Source organism: Struthio camelus, chromosome 3, assembly GCF_040807025.1.
Source record: "Struthio camelus isolate bStrCam1 chromosome 3, bStrCam1.hap1, whole genome shotgun sequence".
Lineage (NCBI taxonomy): Eukaryota > Metazoa > Chordata > Aves > Struthioniformes > Struthionidae > Struthio > Struthio camelus.
The window spans coordinates 110307256-110326946 of record NC_090944.1 but is presented as its reverse complement, the minus strand read 5'-3'; the positions used below and the strand labels follow the sequence as shown (position 1 = coordinate 110326946).

The 19691-nt window shown below is 35.0% G+C and overlaps 1 protein-coding gene across 3 annotated transcripts in view; it reads right to left on the bottom strand.

Annotated features, from left to right (window-relative positions):
• The window catches only part of LRPPRC (leucine rich pentatricopeptide repeat containing), a 93643-nt gene that overhangs the window by 17464 nt on the left and 56488 nt on the right, over nt 1-19691 (bottom strand). For all 3 annotated transcript variants that reach the window (XM_068939659.1, XM_068939658.1, XM_068939660.1), the window contains exons 26-30: nt 10774-10842; nt 10415-10505; nt 6017-6159; nt 5803-5890; nt 1748-1871 (exon numbers count right to left, since the gene is read on the bottom strand). In XM_068939659.1, coding sequence (XP_068795760.1) covers nt 1748-1871; nt 5803-5890; nt 6017-6159; nt 10415-10505; nt 10774-10842 — 515 coding nt within the window. The remainder of the gene's footprint in view (nt 1-1747; nt 1872-5802; nt 5891-6016; nt 6160-10414; nt 10506-10773; nt 10843-19691) is intronic.

The window sequence follows — 19691 nt, the reverse complement described above, 5'->3', positions numbered from 1 at the left end:
TGCTTTTCTTGAACCCTATGTACACACACAATCTCTTTCTCTGTATACATGAATAATTTAAAACTAAGATTTTTCTTTTCAAAACGCTTAATGTAAGCACGACTTTGTTACTAGAAAAGAGATATACAAACAAACACCAAAAACACTGCTTATTTTAAGAACGTTCTGCCTTCTTTTTACAGATGAAACAGAGCTGCCGCAGGCTTCTTCGAATGTTATTATTTGGCGTTTCTATGCTATTTGATTGAATATGAGAGTTCTGAAAAGCACAATAGCTATTACTACAGTTGCCTCTGACTAGTGATCAAGAATAGAAAATCTTACTAATTCCTACTTTCATTTTCCCTAAATATCTTGAAGTTTCCTAGGTATATTTCCAGTCCTTAAAAACTTGCTTCAAACTTTTTAGTTAGGCTTTAGATCTCCCCTACTTCATTTTGCAGGGGGACATTCCAAAACATTTTTCTTACCATCTGAAGTGGGAATTCTGAAATCACCAGAACACCAGGAACTCTGCTCTTCCAATCTGCAAATCACTACCGATAACATCTGTAATATTTTGTGTGTCTTCCTTACAAGGGTGTTCGAGGTGGGGGGCATGGAAGCACTCAGTGCATGCACAGGTTTTCAGCAGAAAGTTTCAAACTTCTTCAAAAAAATCTTCCTATATGTCACCAAGATGTTCTGGGAATGCTTAAGAACCTACTTATGTTTATTCAACCTTCTTTATAGTTCTAAAACACAAGCTTTTCATCTTTAATCTACAAAGACTTATCACAGTCATTTCCATTTCTTGAAGCATAAGTTGATAAACAATTTTAGTTTTTCCTTGGTATACAACATATATCCATCAAGCATAAACATTTCTTATCATAAAGCCTAGCTGCTTAGATTGATTTTTAAAGCTGTTTTTCCTTTTGAATGCAGATCTCAAATATTAGGTTTTTACAGTGTCTTAAGCACCATGTAAGTTACCTACAGGTACTTGCAAATTCACTGTATTCAGTCAGAGAACACACTTTGAAAATCATTATTCCTTGTTTTTTAGCTGAAGAAGCTGAAAGATACACTACTCTTAAATTTTTGTTCTTTGGAATTTTACTTTAATGACTAGAAACACTTTTATTTTGAAGCCTATAATCTGACCAGAGCAGATATTACATGCAATACTTAAAGAAAGTGGTATACCATACAGTAACTCACTAAAGGTTAATTCTGATTCTAATAATGCATGACAGTAGCTTGGCTTTATTTCAGAAGTATAAGAGATGGGTCTAAGGCTTACGGTCACCTCCTCGCCATTGGCGTAAGTCAAATGTACCATTTTGCATTTGGCAGGCAGCCAGCTGCCAGAGAACGAGTGGATAGGGCAGGGTACCAGCAGGAACGTGGGTTGAGGGGAAGGCTCAGGGACAGTTAAGTGCAGGAATCTTGTCTGTTTGGATATTGCTGTACGGGAGAAAAGGAAGATATCCAGAAGGGTAAACTTCCAGTTTTGATGCCAAGTACGCTTGTTGACGCTGTTAGCTCTAATGGGTTATTAGCAATACATATTGCCACTTTAGCATCTTTTGCCATTTACAACATACTGTCCTATGAAACGCTGGTGTATTTCTTACCATTATGACCTGTTTGCCTTTTAAAAGATTAAAGCTACAACTTACCTGAAAGTGATATGAAAATGATTATATAAAATAAATAAATAAGAAATGATTAAAAATTCAAAACGAAAAAAGAAAAGCCTTACATGCGTTTCACTTCGATGGCTTCTTCAAGACAATCCTGTGACAACAATGCTTTTACAAGGATCTCGTAAGTACGATAATGAAGCTCATTCTTCCCTTTCATTTTCTGGAAAATATTGTAGGCCTCTAAAAAAAAAAACCACAAAAAAACACAACAAAAAAGTGAAAAGCCCAAATGAAGTGTCAGATTGTGATGCTGAACATAAAAAGAAGCCATCTTTTCATTGAAAAGCTCCATCTTAAAACTATTTGTCCTCCTCTTACATCTTTAAGCCTAAAGCTTTTTGTTCACAGCTTGTTCAAAGCTGCTTGTTCATAACAACCAACTAACACCTTCCTACATAGAACAAAGTTTGCTGCTGCTGTTCTTTTATATACGGCTGTTTCTTAAATATTCACACAATTGGTTAAAAGGGGAAGACTCAGGATTTTTAAAGCAACACCTAATTCTTGGGTATATAGTTACAGTGTCTGGTACATGATCACAACAGCATTTAACAAATAATATAGGAGGTGATTCCAATATGGGGAGATCAAATTATTTGGCTACGACAAGATTTATACAAAACATACAATTTACAAATATACAGATATTTAACAAGTAAACTACGCTGCATTTGTTTGACTGATTAACAGTTTTATTTCATGCATTCACAATAACTGTCAGTGTATGAAAAGATGTTACTAAAAAGGAGAAAAAATGATAAGCACACTTTTCAGTCATTTATTTTTCTGAAATAAGATTATGCAGCTATAAACATGCAGCTAAAACTGCTATCTAGGCAGTAAGGAATGTTAGAAACCTGAAAGAATCACAAATGATCTTCAACATCTAAAACTTTGTAATTGTGTTTCATTCATGAAAACTCAAAAAATAACCATCGCTAATTCAACTTTAAGCCACAATAATCTTTAAAAACGACTTTTCAGAGATACTTCAAGTAGGACTACAAATTTAACAGCTATGTGAGAAGTTTTTTTCTTATAGTTTGAGACTAAAAATGAAAACAACTCATCTGAATCTTGCTGTCACAAGAAGGATGATTCTAATAGCGTTTACTGCAGTGTGCTGTTGAGTTTTAAACGGGCATTCCCAAAATCAAAATTGTTGGCATGCCTTTTAGTTGAACTTCTTTAATCAAAGAGAATTTTTTAAAAACTTTCGAAAATGTAGACACAAAAACAACTATGTACGAAATTCACTACTTAAAACACAAATTCTTTTACTGAGTTTAATTTAGAGTTTGGATGGCAACATTAACTCTAAAAAATCCAAAATCTCCTAGGGTCTTTTTGAATCACATTAAATATACATGAGCAGAGATAAGGGTCAAGAACGCCACAGTAAAAATTAAATCAGCCTTGATATATCCGTGAGTTTTATGTACATGTGAGAGAGAAAGAGATAATGATTAACATCTGACATTACAACAGTGATTGCACTGCCAACCAGAAGACCAATAATTCAACAATAGTGAGTGGCGGGCAAGGTTTTAGAATGCTCCCTCTTGTTCTCTAATAGGTCTGAGGATAATGTTCTACCTGTTGCAAAGCGCTACTCAGGTATGAAATAGAAGCATTTGTAAAAGCGTGTACAATACCTAAATTCAATAAGACGTTTTTTCTTCTACTTTCTTCTGAAATCTGAAGTATCAGTAGATTAGCAATCACATTCAACAATAATAAAACACCCTTTCACTAGCGCAATGTATTACAACAATGTAATTAATTATTTCTTTTTAAAAAATACAGCTGACCAGTGATATGTTCTTTCCTTGTGCTCAAAAAAGTCTGTTTGAATTTTACTTTTTAAGCCAAAAATTTTCCTTACATTTGGAGACACCTACAAAAGCTCTGCTAGCTTCAGATAGAACTAACATTTTGCTCTGGCTTTGCATATTGTTTTCCACTTGCTGGGTAAAAAAAAAATAGACTTTGCCACCTGCAGAGATGTCGTCAAGAATGTTGCTATCAATGATCACAGCCCTCAGAAGATAATGGACTACAAGCAGTTATATTTTATGTTTTTATTTTAAACTAGTCTCACTCTGTGTAGACGTCTAAGGTGTATTTAGTTTCCTCCTCCTCTCCAATCAATCATCTATTACACCAAAGGCACAGGTCACTTTTCTAGAAAGAATGTTATCAAATGTATTCAGTTAATTGGTCTGTTTCTCAATGTTTCCCAATGAAAAATAGCTCTGCTATTTTCTGTGTCCTTTGATTTACAAAATTTACTAGTGTGAAAATTCATGTTTTCAGGAAATCCTTATGTCTGCCATAATACATGACTCTTAAATACAATCCATATACAGAATATAAGTTTGTACCCCCTATACACAGAATATGCAGATTTCATCTCAGATTTCTCATCAGTGCTCCTGGGACTTGGTAACATCATTGTCATTTCACTACTAACTACTAACAGAAGTTAACTGTGTGAACGACTAACAGATTCTTCTTTGAAACCCAAAGCTTAAAAATCTGTGAGTAAAAGCTGCAAAATATATTGATGATACTTGAAGAAGAAAAGAATCAGGAAATTTGTATTTATAAATCTTAGTATTCAACAACATTTTTCTAAAAAACTTACTTAATTCATTTTCTAATCTGCTTTCATATGAGATACCTAGTTCTGTGTCATAGGAGAGGCAAAGAAAATAAAGAATACTAAAATATTAAGACGCTCTGCACCTTGGCAAATGCCAGAAACGGACTCAATTCTTTTCCTTTGAAAGGCACCGGTTACATTAGTTCTGACTCTCTGTTACCATGCCTCGGGATGAGATGAAAAGATGGGGATTTCCAATGACTTAAACAGACTGAGCCAGAGGAACTGAACTGAGTTACATTCCTCCTTTCCATATATGAAGACAAATATCCAACCATAGGTTAATTCTGTTTTTAGTTGAGGCAGGGAAATTTGTATGGAAGAGGTATTCATTCTTCTTTTCAGGACTGATCTCAAGTGATGACTCAAATAAGCCTGTTTTATCTGTAGGGTGACACCCAGAGGCACAGGGGTTTGGAAACTGTAAGCTGTGGGGAAAACGGATTTGATCTTTTGTTTACAGTCAACATATTATAGCTTAAAAGAACACATGCTTTTAGCACCACCTTTCTTCAGAGGAGGAAGAGCAGGAGGAAAAGGTTTGCAAATTCTTTAAGAGAAATGCAGACAACTAATCATAGTGGTAAAGAAGCTAAAGATGCAAAGTGACACACGGAATCCCCCCTTCAAATAGGAATGGCCTTGCAATATTAAACCTAAAATAAAATAGACAAACAGATAAAGACCAGAAAGAAGGACAATAACAGTCATCTCCATAACAAAGACTCATCTAATTAAATCTCATCTAACCAATTGCTTTGTCAAATCTGTACCTTAAATAAGGTATCTAAAGTATCTTATGGAACCATACCTGATCTACTATTAAGATTTCAAAAGCAGGGAGAAGTCCAGAAAAACTCTGAACAACTTCTAATGGATAACTTAGAGCTGCCCATTATTTCTCTTAATATTAATTCTTCCTCACTATATTTCTCATGTCTCCACACCATAACACTTGTGACCAAACATAGCTAGATTTACCGGAAACCATACAGAGGCCTAAAAGAGCAACAGGGAATTTTTATCATTGACTCCGTATATAAATTTAGTATCTGATGTTTAATGGATGCATTTGAAAATAACTCAAAAATACAAGTTGAACAAAAAGATCACTTAGAACATGGTGTGGATTCAATAGTATAATGTAATCTACACAACAACGATAGCCTGTAAATTTTTAAATTGGCAGATTCACTGAAGACTGACTTTCAAATATCATTTAAAAATATTAGCATTTCAAATGATATTTTAAACATTTTAGCACTGGTACTTCTCATATCAACTTACTGAAGCACAACATCATCAGGTATCCTCAAAAACTAACTTGCTCGCAAACCAACTAACTTGCTAGCAACAGTTAGCAGCAACCTGTTCCTCTATACTTAACCATTTTTTAGAATGTAATGCTGAGGGGGAAAACACAGAAACCCCAGGTTTTCAGCTTACCTGTTGCACTGTTTTTCTTGCAAAGTATCCTTATTTTCCTTTCTTCCAAATTGGCAGCACTTGAACTTACGATATCTTCTTGTCTAGCCTTTAAAACAAAAACCCTAGTTAAGTTACTGTAACACTATTGCTTAGCATCTTCCAATAGAAAGAAATATATGCAAAAGTATTGTTGGCACAGCACAACGTGCCAGTAAAGTTAAACTCAGATTACCTTAGGCACCTCAAACGGGACAACCTGACCATTTTTCTCAAATATATTTGCCATTAAGATTAACGTTTTCTCACGAGGAACAACATTTTCTTCTTGAATTTTAGTCCAAACAGCTTCAGCCTTTCCCCAGTCACAGTTGTCGTCTGAAAAAAGATTCAAGGCTTTAAATCAAAGCATGTTTACAGTATATACGCTCATTCAGAGCGATTCAGAAAAGGCATCTTTGGAAGATACTTCACCAATTAATCACACTTCTATTTCATATGTGAATCAACTTGAAATGTTCCTTTTCACTGTTAGTATACAGAAAATATCACAAGATGTAAACAGAAAAAAATTTAGATTATAAAAGTTTTTAAATGAATGAGAAATCAAATCAGAAATATTAGTTTTCCTCCAATCTCTACAGTTCTAATATTCTTGGCTGTTAATTGCAAAAATAGTTGGAAAAAAAATTTCAAAGTCATTACAAAACATTAGCGCTCTAAGGTACCATTAAGTTCTATCCTGAAATTCTGCAAATGAAGTCCTCTGGGAATGTTGCTACTGAGAGAGAATATCCACGTCCCTGAAGTTCTGAAGTTTACCACTTTGAAGTCCAAGAAATACTGTTGGTCTTCAGGCTCTCCTTTTGCTAACCAAAAATATGCATATCTGGAGTGTGAAAATGCAAGTTTTCTAAAGAGAAAAATGTAGCAAAATTGCTACAAAACTCACAGGCCAACTCATTTGTTCTCAGCAAGAATAGCAATTCATATATGTACAGCTGTACAAAACCGTAAACAAACAGAAAAGCTGGATTTCTTGTGAAAGAAAAGGGCTACTTGTAATTTAACTCACTTACTATTTACACATAGCAAGTGGTTTCACATGTCTCCTGTCAGAAGTCAGCAGAACAGGAAAGACTCCTAGTTTTCGGTCCTGTTCACAGCTACCTATCCACAGCATCTGCTAGCCGGAATCTCTGCCAGGTCTGTGTCTTAATTCAGAATCCCAGAAATGAAGAGATACAAGGACAAAAGGCAAAGACGGAAGGTGTATGATGAAATGAACCATTCGCACGGCAACCTCTCAGCTTATAACAGCAGTTCTTCAGTTACTCTTTAACTGTTCAGTTAAGGAACTTCAGTTGTTCTCTTCTCAACTAGGTTAACCAGCTCATGATTTTGTTGACCAATGAGGAGTATTCTAGATGGAAGATGCCTCTGAAACTCTGTCTTACTCTGCTTAGCCAAGAATTGTACTATTCCTCTTTAGAATTTGGCAAGAGACCTTGTAGCTGCAAAGGTCATAATGCTTAACCTGGGAGTCAGCAGCTTTCTGGTATAGGAATACTCGTGAAGGAGACAGATTATACAGTTCAAGCTCCACGGAACTGAGCCATAGTATGAGGAGGAAAAGGTGAAGCAGCTCCACAAAGACGACATGAACGGCACAAATACTCTCTAGCATTGTTACAAAGCTGGTGTTTCAAAGCACCAGAGATGGCAAACAATATTACAACGCAATACTGAAACATCACAGTGAAGCATTTTCTTCCCCAGGAGCAGCATGGAATTTAGGCAGGGAAAAAAACATGAATAGGTAACTGGACTGCTTCAAGATCCACGCCCACTTTTGACAAGGCTCCAGCAATCACTTCAGCTTTGTACAAGAGGCAGCGAACTCGGGGACTACCCTAAGTCAGATAAATAATTGGTTTTAAGAACTGGATGCTGTAAATGACATTTTTAAGGATAGATTTTTATGGCAGTTTAAAGAGAGAAAAACAGAGAATGTGTTTGACACGTTTTCACGCGTTTGTTCCTCTAGATATGGCCTCCTGAGTGCCAAATAGAGTACTGTGTCCAGTTTTGGGTTCAAAAAGCATAAGGCAGATGCTGGCAACTGGGGCAAATTCAGCCATCAACACAGTTAGGAGGTTCAAGCAAATATAGTGAAAAGTTGAGGGAGACTCATTTTGCTGAACTTGGAGAAGAGCATGCTAAAAGAGGATCAAACTGTTTTCTTCAACCACCTAATCGGTGGTTATAAAGAAAACTGAGTCAGACTCTTCTTGCAGGTGCACAGCAAAGGATAAGAGGCGATAGTTACAAGTTGTAGCAAGAGAATTTCTGAGGCTGGTCAAACTCTTGAATAGGTTGTTCAGGGAGGCTGTCAAATTTCCACGCTTGGAGGCACTCAGAACTTGACTTAGACAAGGCTGTGATCTGATCTACCTTTGAAGTTGTTCTAGCTCTGAGCAAGGGTCTGGCCTAGATAAACTTCTGAGATTCTCTCCAACATAATTTTTTCTGTGATTCTGCATAACTGAATGTTTTTACCATTTTTGATCACAGCTTGGATTAAACAGTAGATTTTTATTTCTTTACACTTAAAATAAATCTAAATTCATGGCTTAGGTACATGCTGACAACTCTCTGCTATAGTCATGCATGGGGCAGCTTTGACAGATGATCTGAAATGGTTGAAAGCAGGAGTGTACACGGTTTTTGTCTTTTATGGTGACAGAAAGCCACAAATGTTTTCCACCTTTTTGAGTAGATGAAATTGGTTGTGTCTTTTCTTGCTGACTGAAGAATTTGTATGACAGAATTTGATAAATTGTATCTTCTTAGATTCCCTTCCTAGCAGACACACTGTCAGACTGAGTCACTGCTGGAGGGGAACAGGCTGCTGCGGAGAAATAGGAAGACTCCCTCCTGTTGAGGCAAGATTGTTTTTCAGGCCCAGTTGCTTTAAGATGGTGAACCAGCATGTGGAAAGCCAGAATGAGGCAATGTTACGGTTTGGTTTTGAAGCTTTCTGAGGTTGTTCAGGAAATAAGAAGGAATCAAGGCCATTTTTTTGTGGAAGCACTCATCTCTTCTGCTTGTGGTAAGTCCAAGGAGGAAGCAGGCTCCCTCTTTGCGATACGAAAATAAAAAGAGGACTCTAATACTGTTTTACTTAGGGTAATAACGTTCTGGTTTAATCAACCAAGAATATACATGGGGAACAGCCTAAAATTCTTTCAAGCTTAAATGTGAAATTTTCCTTGAACAAATACCTCAAACTGCTGTAACGGCTCCTTAACAAATATACAGGACACTACATTTTATGTGATTATTCTGAAGTATGCAGCAGTCCCTCCAATGCTAATTTTTTAATGTCATGATTTACTGCTTAATCTTGTTTAATATGCAATCCTAAGAATACAAAATGTTTTTCACAATACTTCCAAATAACTAGAATGAGCAAAATGTCCAGTATTCATTACTATGCACGATACAGTACGATACACTGAAAAACAGAACCTTCACAGTCTGAAAAATACAGAAAACAAGAAATGAAAATCACTACAGACATATCACACAATTTAGGATCGTAGTATAAAAAAAAAACTTTCAATTAAAAACAATTGTTCCAGTCTCACAAATAATATGCAAGTTACGTAGCGGTCAGTTCAGTACATTTAAAAAACCTGCACCTTTCAAAAACAGATCCAATTACAGTATATTTCAGATCTTTATCAGCTATGAAGATGTAAAATAAATGAGCAAATTTTTTCTTCTTTAAGCACATTGAAACATAATCAAACTTTCAAATTAGCAGATAAGACAATAACACGGGACATGTAAGTTCTGTGACGCTACTGTGTTGAGGTCTGAAGAAAAAGAACTCCTGCATTCCCCCCCAAAACGCATCAGAAATTGTATCGACACTGACTCTGTATCAGGTCAAGTCTCTTCTTGAATTCAGGGTTATTTCCCCTTTTCAACCACAAAAGAAAAAGGTGGTGGTGGTGGTGGGGGGGGGATGTTACGGGTGAGTGAGGAGTGATGCACTTCACTCATAAGAGAGAAGCAGCGATATATTTTATTGAGATAAGATAATGATTTAACAAAGTTCAATTATATATCAGACAATGATTTAACAAGGGTCAATGGCAAGGTTCACTCAGTTGTTGCGTGGAGGACAGAGTCAGATAAAAGTGTCAAGGAGACTCCGGTTGAGTCACAAGGTTCAGAATGGACTCCTTTGCTCTCTAAACTCCTTCTCAGAGGAGTCTAGGTGTGGCTGGATCCAATCTTAGTCCCAGACGTGGCCAATGGTTCATGACTAAGGATTATGTGCCCAAAGAGATACCTTAGCAGAGTTACAAAGTTTAGCATGCTATTAGTCACTTACTGAGGACCTGTTGCAGATAAGGAATCTTGACTCATAGTCATATTTACATACCAGCCGTATTTTGGTTAGTGCATGTTTAATTAGCTTTTGGCTATTGTGTTATCGGTTTCCCCAGATCCTGCCCTGAGTCAGATGCAACCATCAGGACCGCTACTGAAGGCTTCCAACCCAAGGAGGGGCAAAACAAAACAAAAGTTACAACATGAAAAAGATCACTTGCTGACTTACCACACAATTGAAGGAGATAGTAGTACATCTCATCTCTATCGCATTCAAATAGATTTTGAGTTAATTCTACCAAGTGTTCCAAAGTCTCCATCTTTGAAAAGAAATAGGAAAAATATAGCTATACTTCAGCAAAACACTCAATTACTTTTCTATTTATAGGCACTTACATGCAGTGTGCATTCAGCTAAAACAATATTTCTGTTTAAGTAAATACCAGCATTTACACATAGGATTAATTTCACATCATCAGCCTGCTACATGTCCTTTCACAAACAAAAATCTGGCACAAAAAAAAAATTCAAAATAATTATTCTTGGAATATAGTCGCAATTATATAGAAGACATGATGAGCCATATACCTGATTAGATGATATACACTTCTTGGCAAACCACTGCAACCTTCCAGAGTGTGCTCTCAACCCCGGAGTCTGCAAAATTTTCAGAGGAAAAAACACTTCTTCACATAGAACATTCTCAGCAAATGTAAACATAACTATATGTAGTCATAATGAAAGTTCACTTTTTTTTTTTTTTTTAAATATGAGTAAGACTATGAGCTCACAAACAATCAAGTTAACTTCCACTTATGAAAGACCTGAAATTGAGACTTGAAATATTTTATTCAAAACACTTTCCATTTTGGTTGAACACTGTTGTTTTATATAACAAAGTATTGTTTTAAAATATGCTTCAGATGGTAGAAATAAGTTAGTATTTCAAATTATAACAGTAATAGAATATTTCTATTACATGGTAATCATATCTGTTACTCACGGTGAAGAACTATACCAAATGTCTGCAAACTGTCTTCCCAATGAAAGGTTCATATTTAAAACTATCGTAGTACTTCAGTTACTGGAAAACCAAGCCCCTCCCATATTAACAATGACATGAACATTTGCTACCCCTTCTCTGCTAAGATCAGAAATTTTCTTACAATTATTAAAAGCTAAAAACATTATTTTTTTTTTGATTTTGACTTCTTAATACCGTTCAGTAAGAAAAAAATGATAAAGTTACAGAGCACTAACTGCACTGTAACCTGTTGCCAACGCAGATGCTAGGTGTACTAATTGTAAGGTAATTCCTGTTCCAGGAAAGAACAAAGCTTACTCTAAGCATATCTACAAAGGAAATGATGTAATATAGCTAATACGCCATAGTTCTTTCTGTCATTAATCTTCCCAGGTTAGATGAGCCTTTGCTTATTCATTTCTTCATTGTTTTGAGTGGACTACAGCCACACAATACAAATTCTCTAAAAAGTGTCAAGCCTTCAGAAGCTCCACCTAGTAGAGGCTACCACGCTTGACAGAACAAAAATATATCAGTTTCTTAATTCTCAACAGCAAAATTTTAAAATAAATTTAAGAAAAATTAAATTTTTAAAGAAAAATGTTACGGTTGTTCCGTTGCCAAAGTCCATTTAGAAAAATTACTGAAAAAAAACTGCTTGCAAAGCATCCTGTACTTTCACCTCTTAACCCTCCCTCCCACAGAGTACTTGAATTTACTTCCTCTGTACTGTCTGTTTCAGCACAAGGATCATTTAGGGAAGAGAGGACTCTGCTTTCAGTTCAGGTGTCCAGATTCACATTAATAACGCCAAAAGCGATTTCAAGAAAATGTCTGCTCATCCCTATATAGAAGCATGCTAGTGTTCTGACTCTTGAAGGGTTTTAGCTGTTAAGATATAAGAAGTCTCTATTGTTTAAGTGTCAAATGCAGTTTCTACAATTTGAACAAAATTTTGCAAAAAAATGCAAGAGGCAGTTTGAACAAAAAGCTGTGAAAAATATTGAATCTTTATTCCAAAACAGTAAACAATTACCGTTGAAGAACGAATGTATCTTCTGTATAGACAAACAATATACATTCCCCTGTCATCTCCTCCAACACCTGAATTCGTAAAACTACAATTTCATAATTCTTTTGTAATCATCAATTGCCTCTCCTAAGATAACTCAGCTTACATCAGAAAATCAGCATGTAAAGTTTCAGTTGAAAATACTAAAATTTGCCAGAGATATAAGAAACAGTGCAGAGTAAATATCAGGGCCTATTATCCTGCCACTCATCCAAACCTGTTAATGCAGTCACTGAAAGGGTTTAAAAACAAAACAAAACACAACAACAACAAAAAAAAGGACCCTAAATTCCTCCCCCCCCATTTCTTGAACACGGATGGTCTTCTCTATGAATTTCACTGTACTGGAAAAACAGTCTCAAGCAAGAGGTTATAGAAAAACAGTGGCTTCTCATGTATTCAGAAGTAGTATATAATAACACCTAAATGGAAAAATCAGCCACTATCTGCAAAGTAAAACTGTGTTTATCCCAGTTATTCACATTTATAGGTATCTGTTTAGTGCTTTTCTAAGATCTAACAAGCTGTTACACATAAAATATGCTGAAAATGGAGTCAAGAATTAACATCTTACACAACAGGCTCTTGAAAATGAAAAAGAAAATAGTATGTTGCTTGCATTTGTAGCTAATCCTCTTTGGGACATGGCAAAATTCAAATGCTGAATTCACTTACAACTTCCAATATCATTGCTGATCCGAATGCCAATGAACAGCTTCAAAGCTACAAACTTTTTATAGTAAATCCTTTCCTGTTCAGAAATGATTGATGCGTCTGTCACTACACGGACAGCTGAGTTATACAACAGATATCCTTGTGTTTCATTTTGAAATTGAGAAGTGTTTTCACATACCGCAGGTCTCAATCATCAAAAGAACATCTAGGTCAGATTAACTAAATCTCCAGGGCTTGCCTGATAGTCCATATTTGTAGCTTATCCCTTACCATCTTAGGGAATTTCAAACACTGCATTTAGCAGGAAGCAGACTTTCTACAATACAGCAGCCTAAAATAGAGAATAAAAAATGCAAGGACTACAAAAAATTTCAGTAAAAACCTGCTACTCTAATTACTCTTCCCAATTCCTAAAATACTGCATTTGTCTGTTTCAACGGACATAATAGATCTATGTTTTTGAGTTTATAATGTTTTTGATCATTATATTTTGTCTTTTTTTTGCATTTTTAAGAGAGTCACTATACTTTATAAAGAGTAAAACAACTATTGAGAGTCTCAAACAATTCATACATAGTATAAACTAAACATGTACGATTTGGTTTTTAAATTCTCTTGGGATATAAAACAGCTGTACTGTATTGGACTGAAGGTTCATCTAGCTTTTTATCCTCTTCCTAACAGTGATCAAAAGCAGATGTCTGAGAGAATACAAAACGAAGGAAAACCTATGCAATACTTCCCCCTTGGTGCTCTTCCATTCTCCAACTATCTGTAGTTCAGTGGTTCAGGTTATTTTTAGTAAAGAATTTCTCTTCGATGAACTTTTCCGGTTGTCTCTGCAACCCACACAGATTTATCACCCCTAACACTTTTTAGCAAAGGGTTCCGTGCCTCAACTACTCTTGCAGAAAATAAGAGTAGTTTTCTCCCACGTTTTCTTTGTTTTCAATCTAGCTTCTGCCATCTTCACTTGAACTCCCTAGATCTTGTACTGTAAGACATCAGACTATTGATTCTTCTTCATCCTCTCCATTTTCACTCACGATTTTATATGAATGATATCTAAAATATGTCCACTATTTCTTTTCCAGACTGAAGAGAACTCACCTACTTGGTCAATCTCTACTACTGAAAACATTCCTTACTTTTGATCACCTTTGTTACTATCTTCCTGAGGCTTTCCATATATTTAATCCATTCATTGATTCTATACCTTTATGCACAGAAAGGAAAACTAACCAGAAAAAAATAAACATGCTGCATGTTTACATAAACTCCTGCCAAGGAAGCATTCAAAAGTCATGTGAATGCAATGATCCTAATTCATTCAAAATGCCTGATGGGCTCTCATCTTTCCCAGAAAAAGTCATTTCTCATAGGCATTTGCAGGGTTCTAATCACCAGAAATTCTCTTCTGTACTAAAAATTTCTATTTGAGCTAATTTCCACATAAATACAGTTAAGAGAGAACAGACTACCCAGTGAAACATTGGCCTGTCAGAGAATTCTCTTCAACGTTTTTCCAGATATTTAAATGCTATCATAGAAATATTTGTTTTGTTTAAATTAGTGTTCTATAATTGTTACAGCTAGTAAACCAATACATCTATTTTCTACATTAATCAGGATAGAATAAAACCTGCAAAAAGTTTCTTCTCTAAAGAATTTCAACTTTACCTTTACATAGTTCTTCTTAAAATTAAAAAACAGCTTTTGAAAAAAAAAAAGTTCCCTTTTAAAAAGTAACCAAGTAATTTACAGAAGAAATATAGGGAAAATAATTTTCACTTCTCTTTAATCTCTTAAAGCAAACTGAGGGACTTTCAGAAAATAGAAGTGTTGAGATTGTCCCAGGATGGTAACACTTTTGCTATAGCAGGCTTTGGATGTATAATTATTTGAAACTCAAATTTTTTTTATTTTTATTTTGAACATACATGTGAGAATGAGAAGATCACTGTGTTATTTTAACTCTCCAACATTACACTTCCACCAAACTATTGTTTTTTGCCGTTTGGCTCAATCTCAACTGGTTGGCAAAACAAGCGTTACACATCCCAGACACCTGCTTGACAACTTATTGTAGTCTTTCACAATGTAACAATGCTGTGGATAACGCAATTCATTTTAAACATTTAAGTTTAATCCTGCCTGCCTTAACTGTTGTTTTTTTTATTTTCTTCCCAAAGTAGTCCAATATTTTTTTTAGGGAAACAGTTCTATGATAACCAACAATCCAATCGTTACTAAGAATATTCAAAAGAAACAGCCTAATTTTATAAACCCCATCACTACTGCACTTTCTGATTGTATTTTTTGGACAGACAGATCCATTCAGCCCTCTCTTTACAGCTGAATAATCAAGTAATAATAAGAGACAGCTAATGCTGCTAAGGAAGAAGAAAGTTTCACGATGAGTTATATCACAGCCATAAAAGACTTATGTTACCAGTACCAGAACCAGTTACTGAGATTTAGATGCCAAAGCAATGCCTTGCAAGAAAATTTGTTACTTTTCCAAAGAGACAGCCTTAAACGGACAGCTATGAGAACTGATGTATGTCATTCCTAACAGCTCTCTCCAACATAAGCATTGCTGAAAATAATAGTTGATGGCAGGTCCTTAATTTAAAGACAGATTTTTTCCTTGATTCCACCAAAATTTCTATATTACCTCACAAATTCTGTGTAGCTTCAATGAAGCTAGAGATCGTTCTGCACAGCACCTTACTTGTTTATTTTACATTGAATGCTAGTAACTCAACACTTGCTTGAATCTTCCTCTAGGCTAACTCTCAGCCAAATTCCTCACTTTCACTAAGCGGTACATATACTACTTAATCAGGAAGTTATAATAAACATTTATATATGTTTCTGCACCTTACATAATAGACTGTGTTTACAGTTCATAAATCAGACAGTTAAAGTAATCTTATAATTCCGCTACATTTTTGCCCATTATGAAAAACTCCTTCATCCTCAAATAACAATGTACTAATTTAAAAAAAAGATCTTAAAAATGTTTTAAAAGGTAATAAAAAACTAATTTAAAATCTCCCTTCAGATGCATGAAACGAATACACCACTTTGCTGTACTTCTTAAGTTATGACCTTTGTATCATAAGTGATGTAGCATCATGATATACAGAAAATGCAAGAGAGATTAGTTTCTCAGCTCTGAATACAACAACTTTTAGACTACATAATCGTTCAGAAGTTTGTAAGAGATGTAAGCTTCAAAGACAGAAGAGCTCTAAAAATCAGACTGCGCATTAGAAAACTACTTTTGTATTGCATCCAGATTGTCCAATAAAATACATGACACTGTCCAATACAATACACCTCTCTCTAGAAGCTTCGCTTTTCTTAAAGCCACTGCATTGTCAGGGTAGTATTACAGCTCGGACTATCTACAGCAGGCATTGTCCTCTAATGGAAGTAATGCTTTTTCTGCAAAAAGAAGAAAAGAAGGCATGCTCTTCTGGATTTCAAAAATGGTTTTGTAGCAATGGTATAGAGAGAGATCCTCATTTACTTTGTTTTATTCTTTCTAAACAAAAGGAAACCTTGAGAACTGTTCATAATTAAGACGAGATTCCTCCGAAAAAAAGGAATAATTGCTTTGTTCTTTGTAAACAATTTTGCCCAGTAACTACTTTCAGAAATAAATAATTTGACTGAATACATCCCAAAGCAACAATGCTAATTGCTTTAATGAGGAGCTGATCTGAAACATCCTGACGTTTGCACAACTATTCAGGGAAGGGACAACTATAAGAAAGTTTGACTACAGTTTAATTTGTACCTTTAATATGACAGCTTTTCAGACTAGGGCAAGTACTCCAGTGTTTGAATTCTGAAAACTATGAGTTGTTTCACATATAAGTTATGCCTTCAAAAACTAAACAAGTATAGTATTTGATATATTATTTGTATTACATGATTTTTAATAAAAGACATAAATGGACACATGCCTATATCCCGCCTATATCTCCTGTTGGGAGTGATTACAATTCAAGCCCATGTCCTCCTTTCTGCCTATCCTACAATCACCTGAGCTAGCAATTAGCCTACTTCTACTGGGTTAAAACATAAAAAACAACAATATTTAAAATAAAAAGATAACTCAGAGCTTCCAGACCCCAGGACTTAACACTTACAAGATACAAATTCCATTCCTAAAGGTGTTTTCTTAAGCTTACTAAAAACATTGTTAGACTGCATCAAGGAGGGGGAAAGAGAGGGAGCAGCCCAGGAAGAGGGATAAAACAAAATTCCCTCAAAAGAACCCCCTCCACCCCTGAAATCCAGCTGCTCTAGTTGGAAAATGTATATTAGTTCTTACTGGGAGAAGTTATGAAAGATCAACTTTTGTTATTTATTTTGTTCCTAAAGTAACATCGGTTAAATAATTTGCTGACTTTATAAACAACACAGTAATTACTATTTGATGAATAGACGTGATTTTACTTATTTCTTTTGAAACAGAAATACATGCTACTGTGAAGTAGCCTCTGGTAGGCAGCAACCAAGATGAAAACAGAACTGATTTATTTTCCAAAATTACCAGAAAATAAGTAGGAAAGGTCTTTAAAACATCAGCTTCACTGATGACAGTTGAGTCTGATGTACATTTAAGTACTACTGGAATATTACAAATTTACCAATAAAATTGCTGAAAAAATTATGAAGTACATTATTACTCTACAAATTCATTAAACAGCAAGAGAAGTTCACAAAAAATAATCACGCTTAAAGAAAGGGGGAAGTCAACAAATATGCAAAAAAAACTGCTCAAAAAAGAAAATTAATGAAGGCTCTTCCGGGCTCAAAAATTTGCTTTTAGCATTCTAATAAGGTATTACGTTGTATGATGAACCCAAAAAGCACTATAAAGTCAGCATTATTTTCTCTCTAACAGAAAGTCCCTGGAGCTAAGAAAGGATGCACAACTCTTACCATGACCCCCTCTTCCAAAGACATTACCTCCTTCTTCTGGACAGAACTGGTTCAATAGCCATCTCCTTTGTTTTTCTATCAGGAACAATGATTTAAAATTCACTAAAATTTGCTTACTTGAAACAAATTCATCTGCTTTTCTTAAAGAAATCAATATTTAAGAACTTTTAAGTAACATCCACTGAGAATCAGTAAGCATATATTTGTTTAACCCCTGAATGCACATGCATACATGCATGAAGAAAATACAGCTTCAGTAACAGCTGTATCAGAGTCCAGTTTCACAGGGAGAAGTAATACTTTTATTAGACTAATGGGTCTCAGTAATAAGAAAAAAATAATCTTTTCTTGTAATTATAGGGCTTGTATGCCTAAAAGCTCTTGGTCCTTTCTTCTCCCTCCCAGCTGTATATATTTACTCTAATAAAAGCTATTACATCTCCCTATAAACTACTCCTCAATCTCAGACCACTGTATAACTTCCTTTCTATTTCAATTCGCATTAAACATTCACTAATATTTAAATTTTGTTCTAACCACCTCTCCTCTTTTAACTGCACCAAAAAAAGTCTTTGCAGCTAAACTGACACCAGATATAATCATCATTAAACCACATATTAAAAATCTAAATCCTGCTGCTATAAATCAAGAAAGCATCTTCTTCCAATAGTTTTATCTCCAGCATAAAATCAGCAAAATTCAATTTTATGATGTAGATTTTTATAAAAGCAATTTGGATGAAAGAGGGTTGTAATCTCTCAATATCAAGTAGAAACACTCTCATTGTTTTTATGGTAGATTAAGTTCAATGGCGATTGGAATCTTGAGGTCTACTGACAGTGGATGTCACAATTCTTTGCTTAAATCTATTTACCATCAGAATTAACCTGACATCTGTTGATAGATACATTCCTGTGCTAAACTTTAGACTCACCCAAAATAGTTCTTTTGTCAGGTCCCGAATTTCAACAGCAAAAACATTTTTTTACATTTATTCACACTGGGAGCACATTTCAGAAAAAGTATTTCACATCCATTTGTCTCCCAATTCTTCGCGTACACATCTTTCAGTGAGATATGGTATCTAACTCTAAGGCAGAAAACGAAAAAAGACTGTCTACACATTATATTTCAGTTCTGGTAAAAAGAATTCTGAAGTCCTGTGCTACGCATTGGAATTTTCAAGGGAGGCTCCTCTTGCAGTAGCAACCACAAGCAGCTTCATTTTCTACAATCTGGCCTGTGGTTCTGAGATCTTTAACTGTCTCCTAAGTACAATAATCCTCTCTTTGCTTTCACTTGCAGGAAAACTACAAATGAGACAGAAACAAGAGCTTTAACTCTTTTACAGAGGGAATCATTTTAATTTATTAGCTCATTAAATGTTTAATCTAGAAAGACTTCAAGAATCTGTAATAAAAGATCTGTAATAAAAAGTCAAGCTTCTCTACGAACTCCTAGTTCGTATCAGAAGAGTATACAAGCTTCCCAGATTATTAAAAATGACAGTGATCTGATAACTTCTCTTTTCTTTTTTTTTTTTTTTTTTTTTTTTTTTTAACAAAAGTGTTTTGCTATCCAATGCTACAACATCCCCCTGCCGAAGCATTTTTCTTACCCTAAAAGGAGTAGATATAAAGTTTTAAAGATCATATTTGACAATGCAGCGCTAACAAAAACGTAGTATTAAAATAAATGCTAATATGTACATTCTTAGAAAGATCTAGGAAAAGAAGAATTCATGTTTACAGATTCCCGGGCAGGAGAATGAAA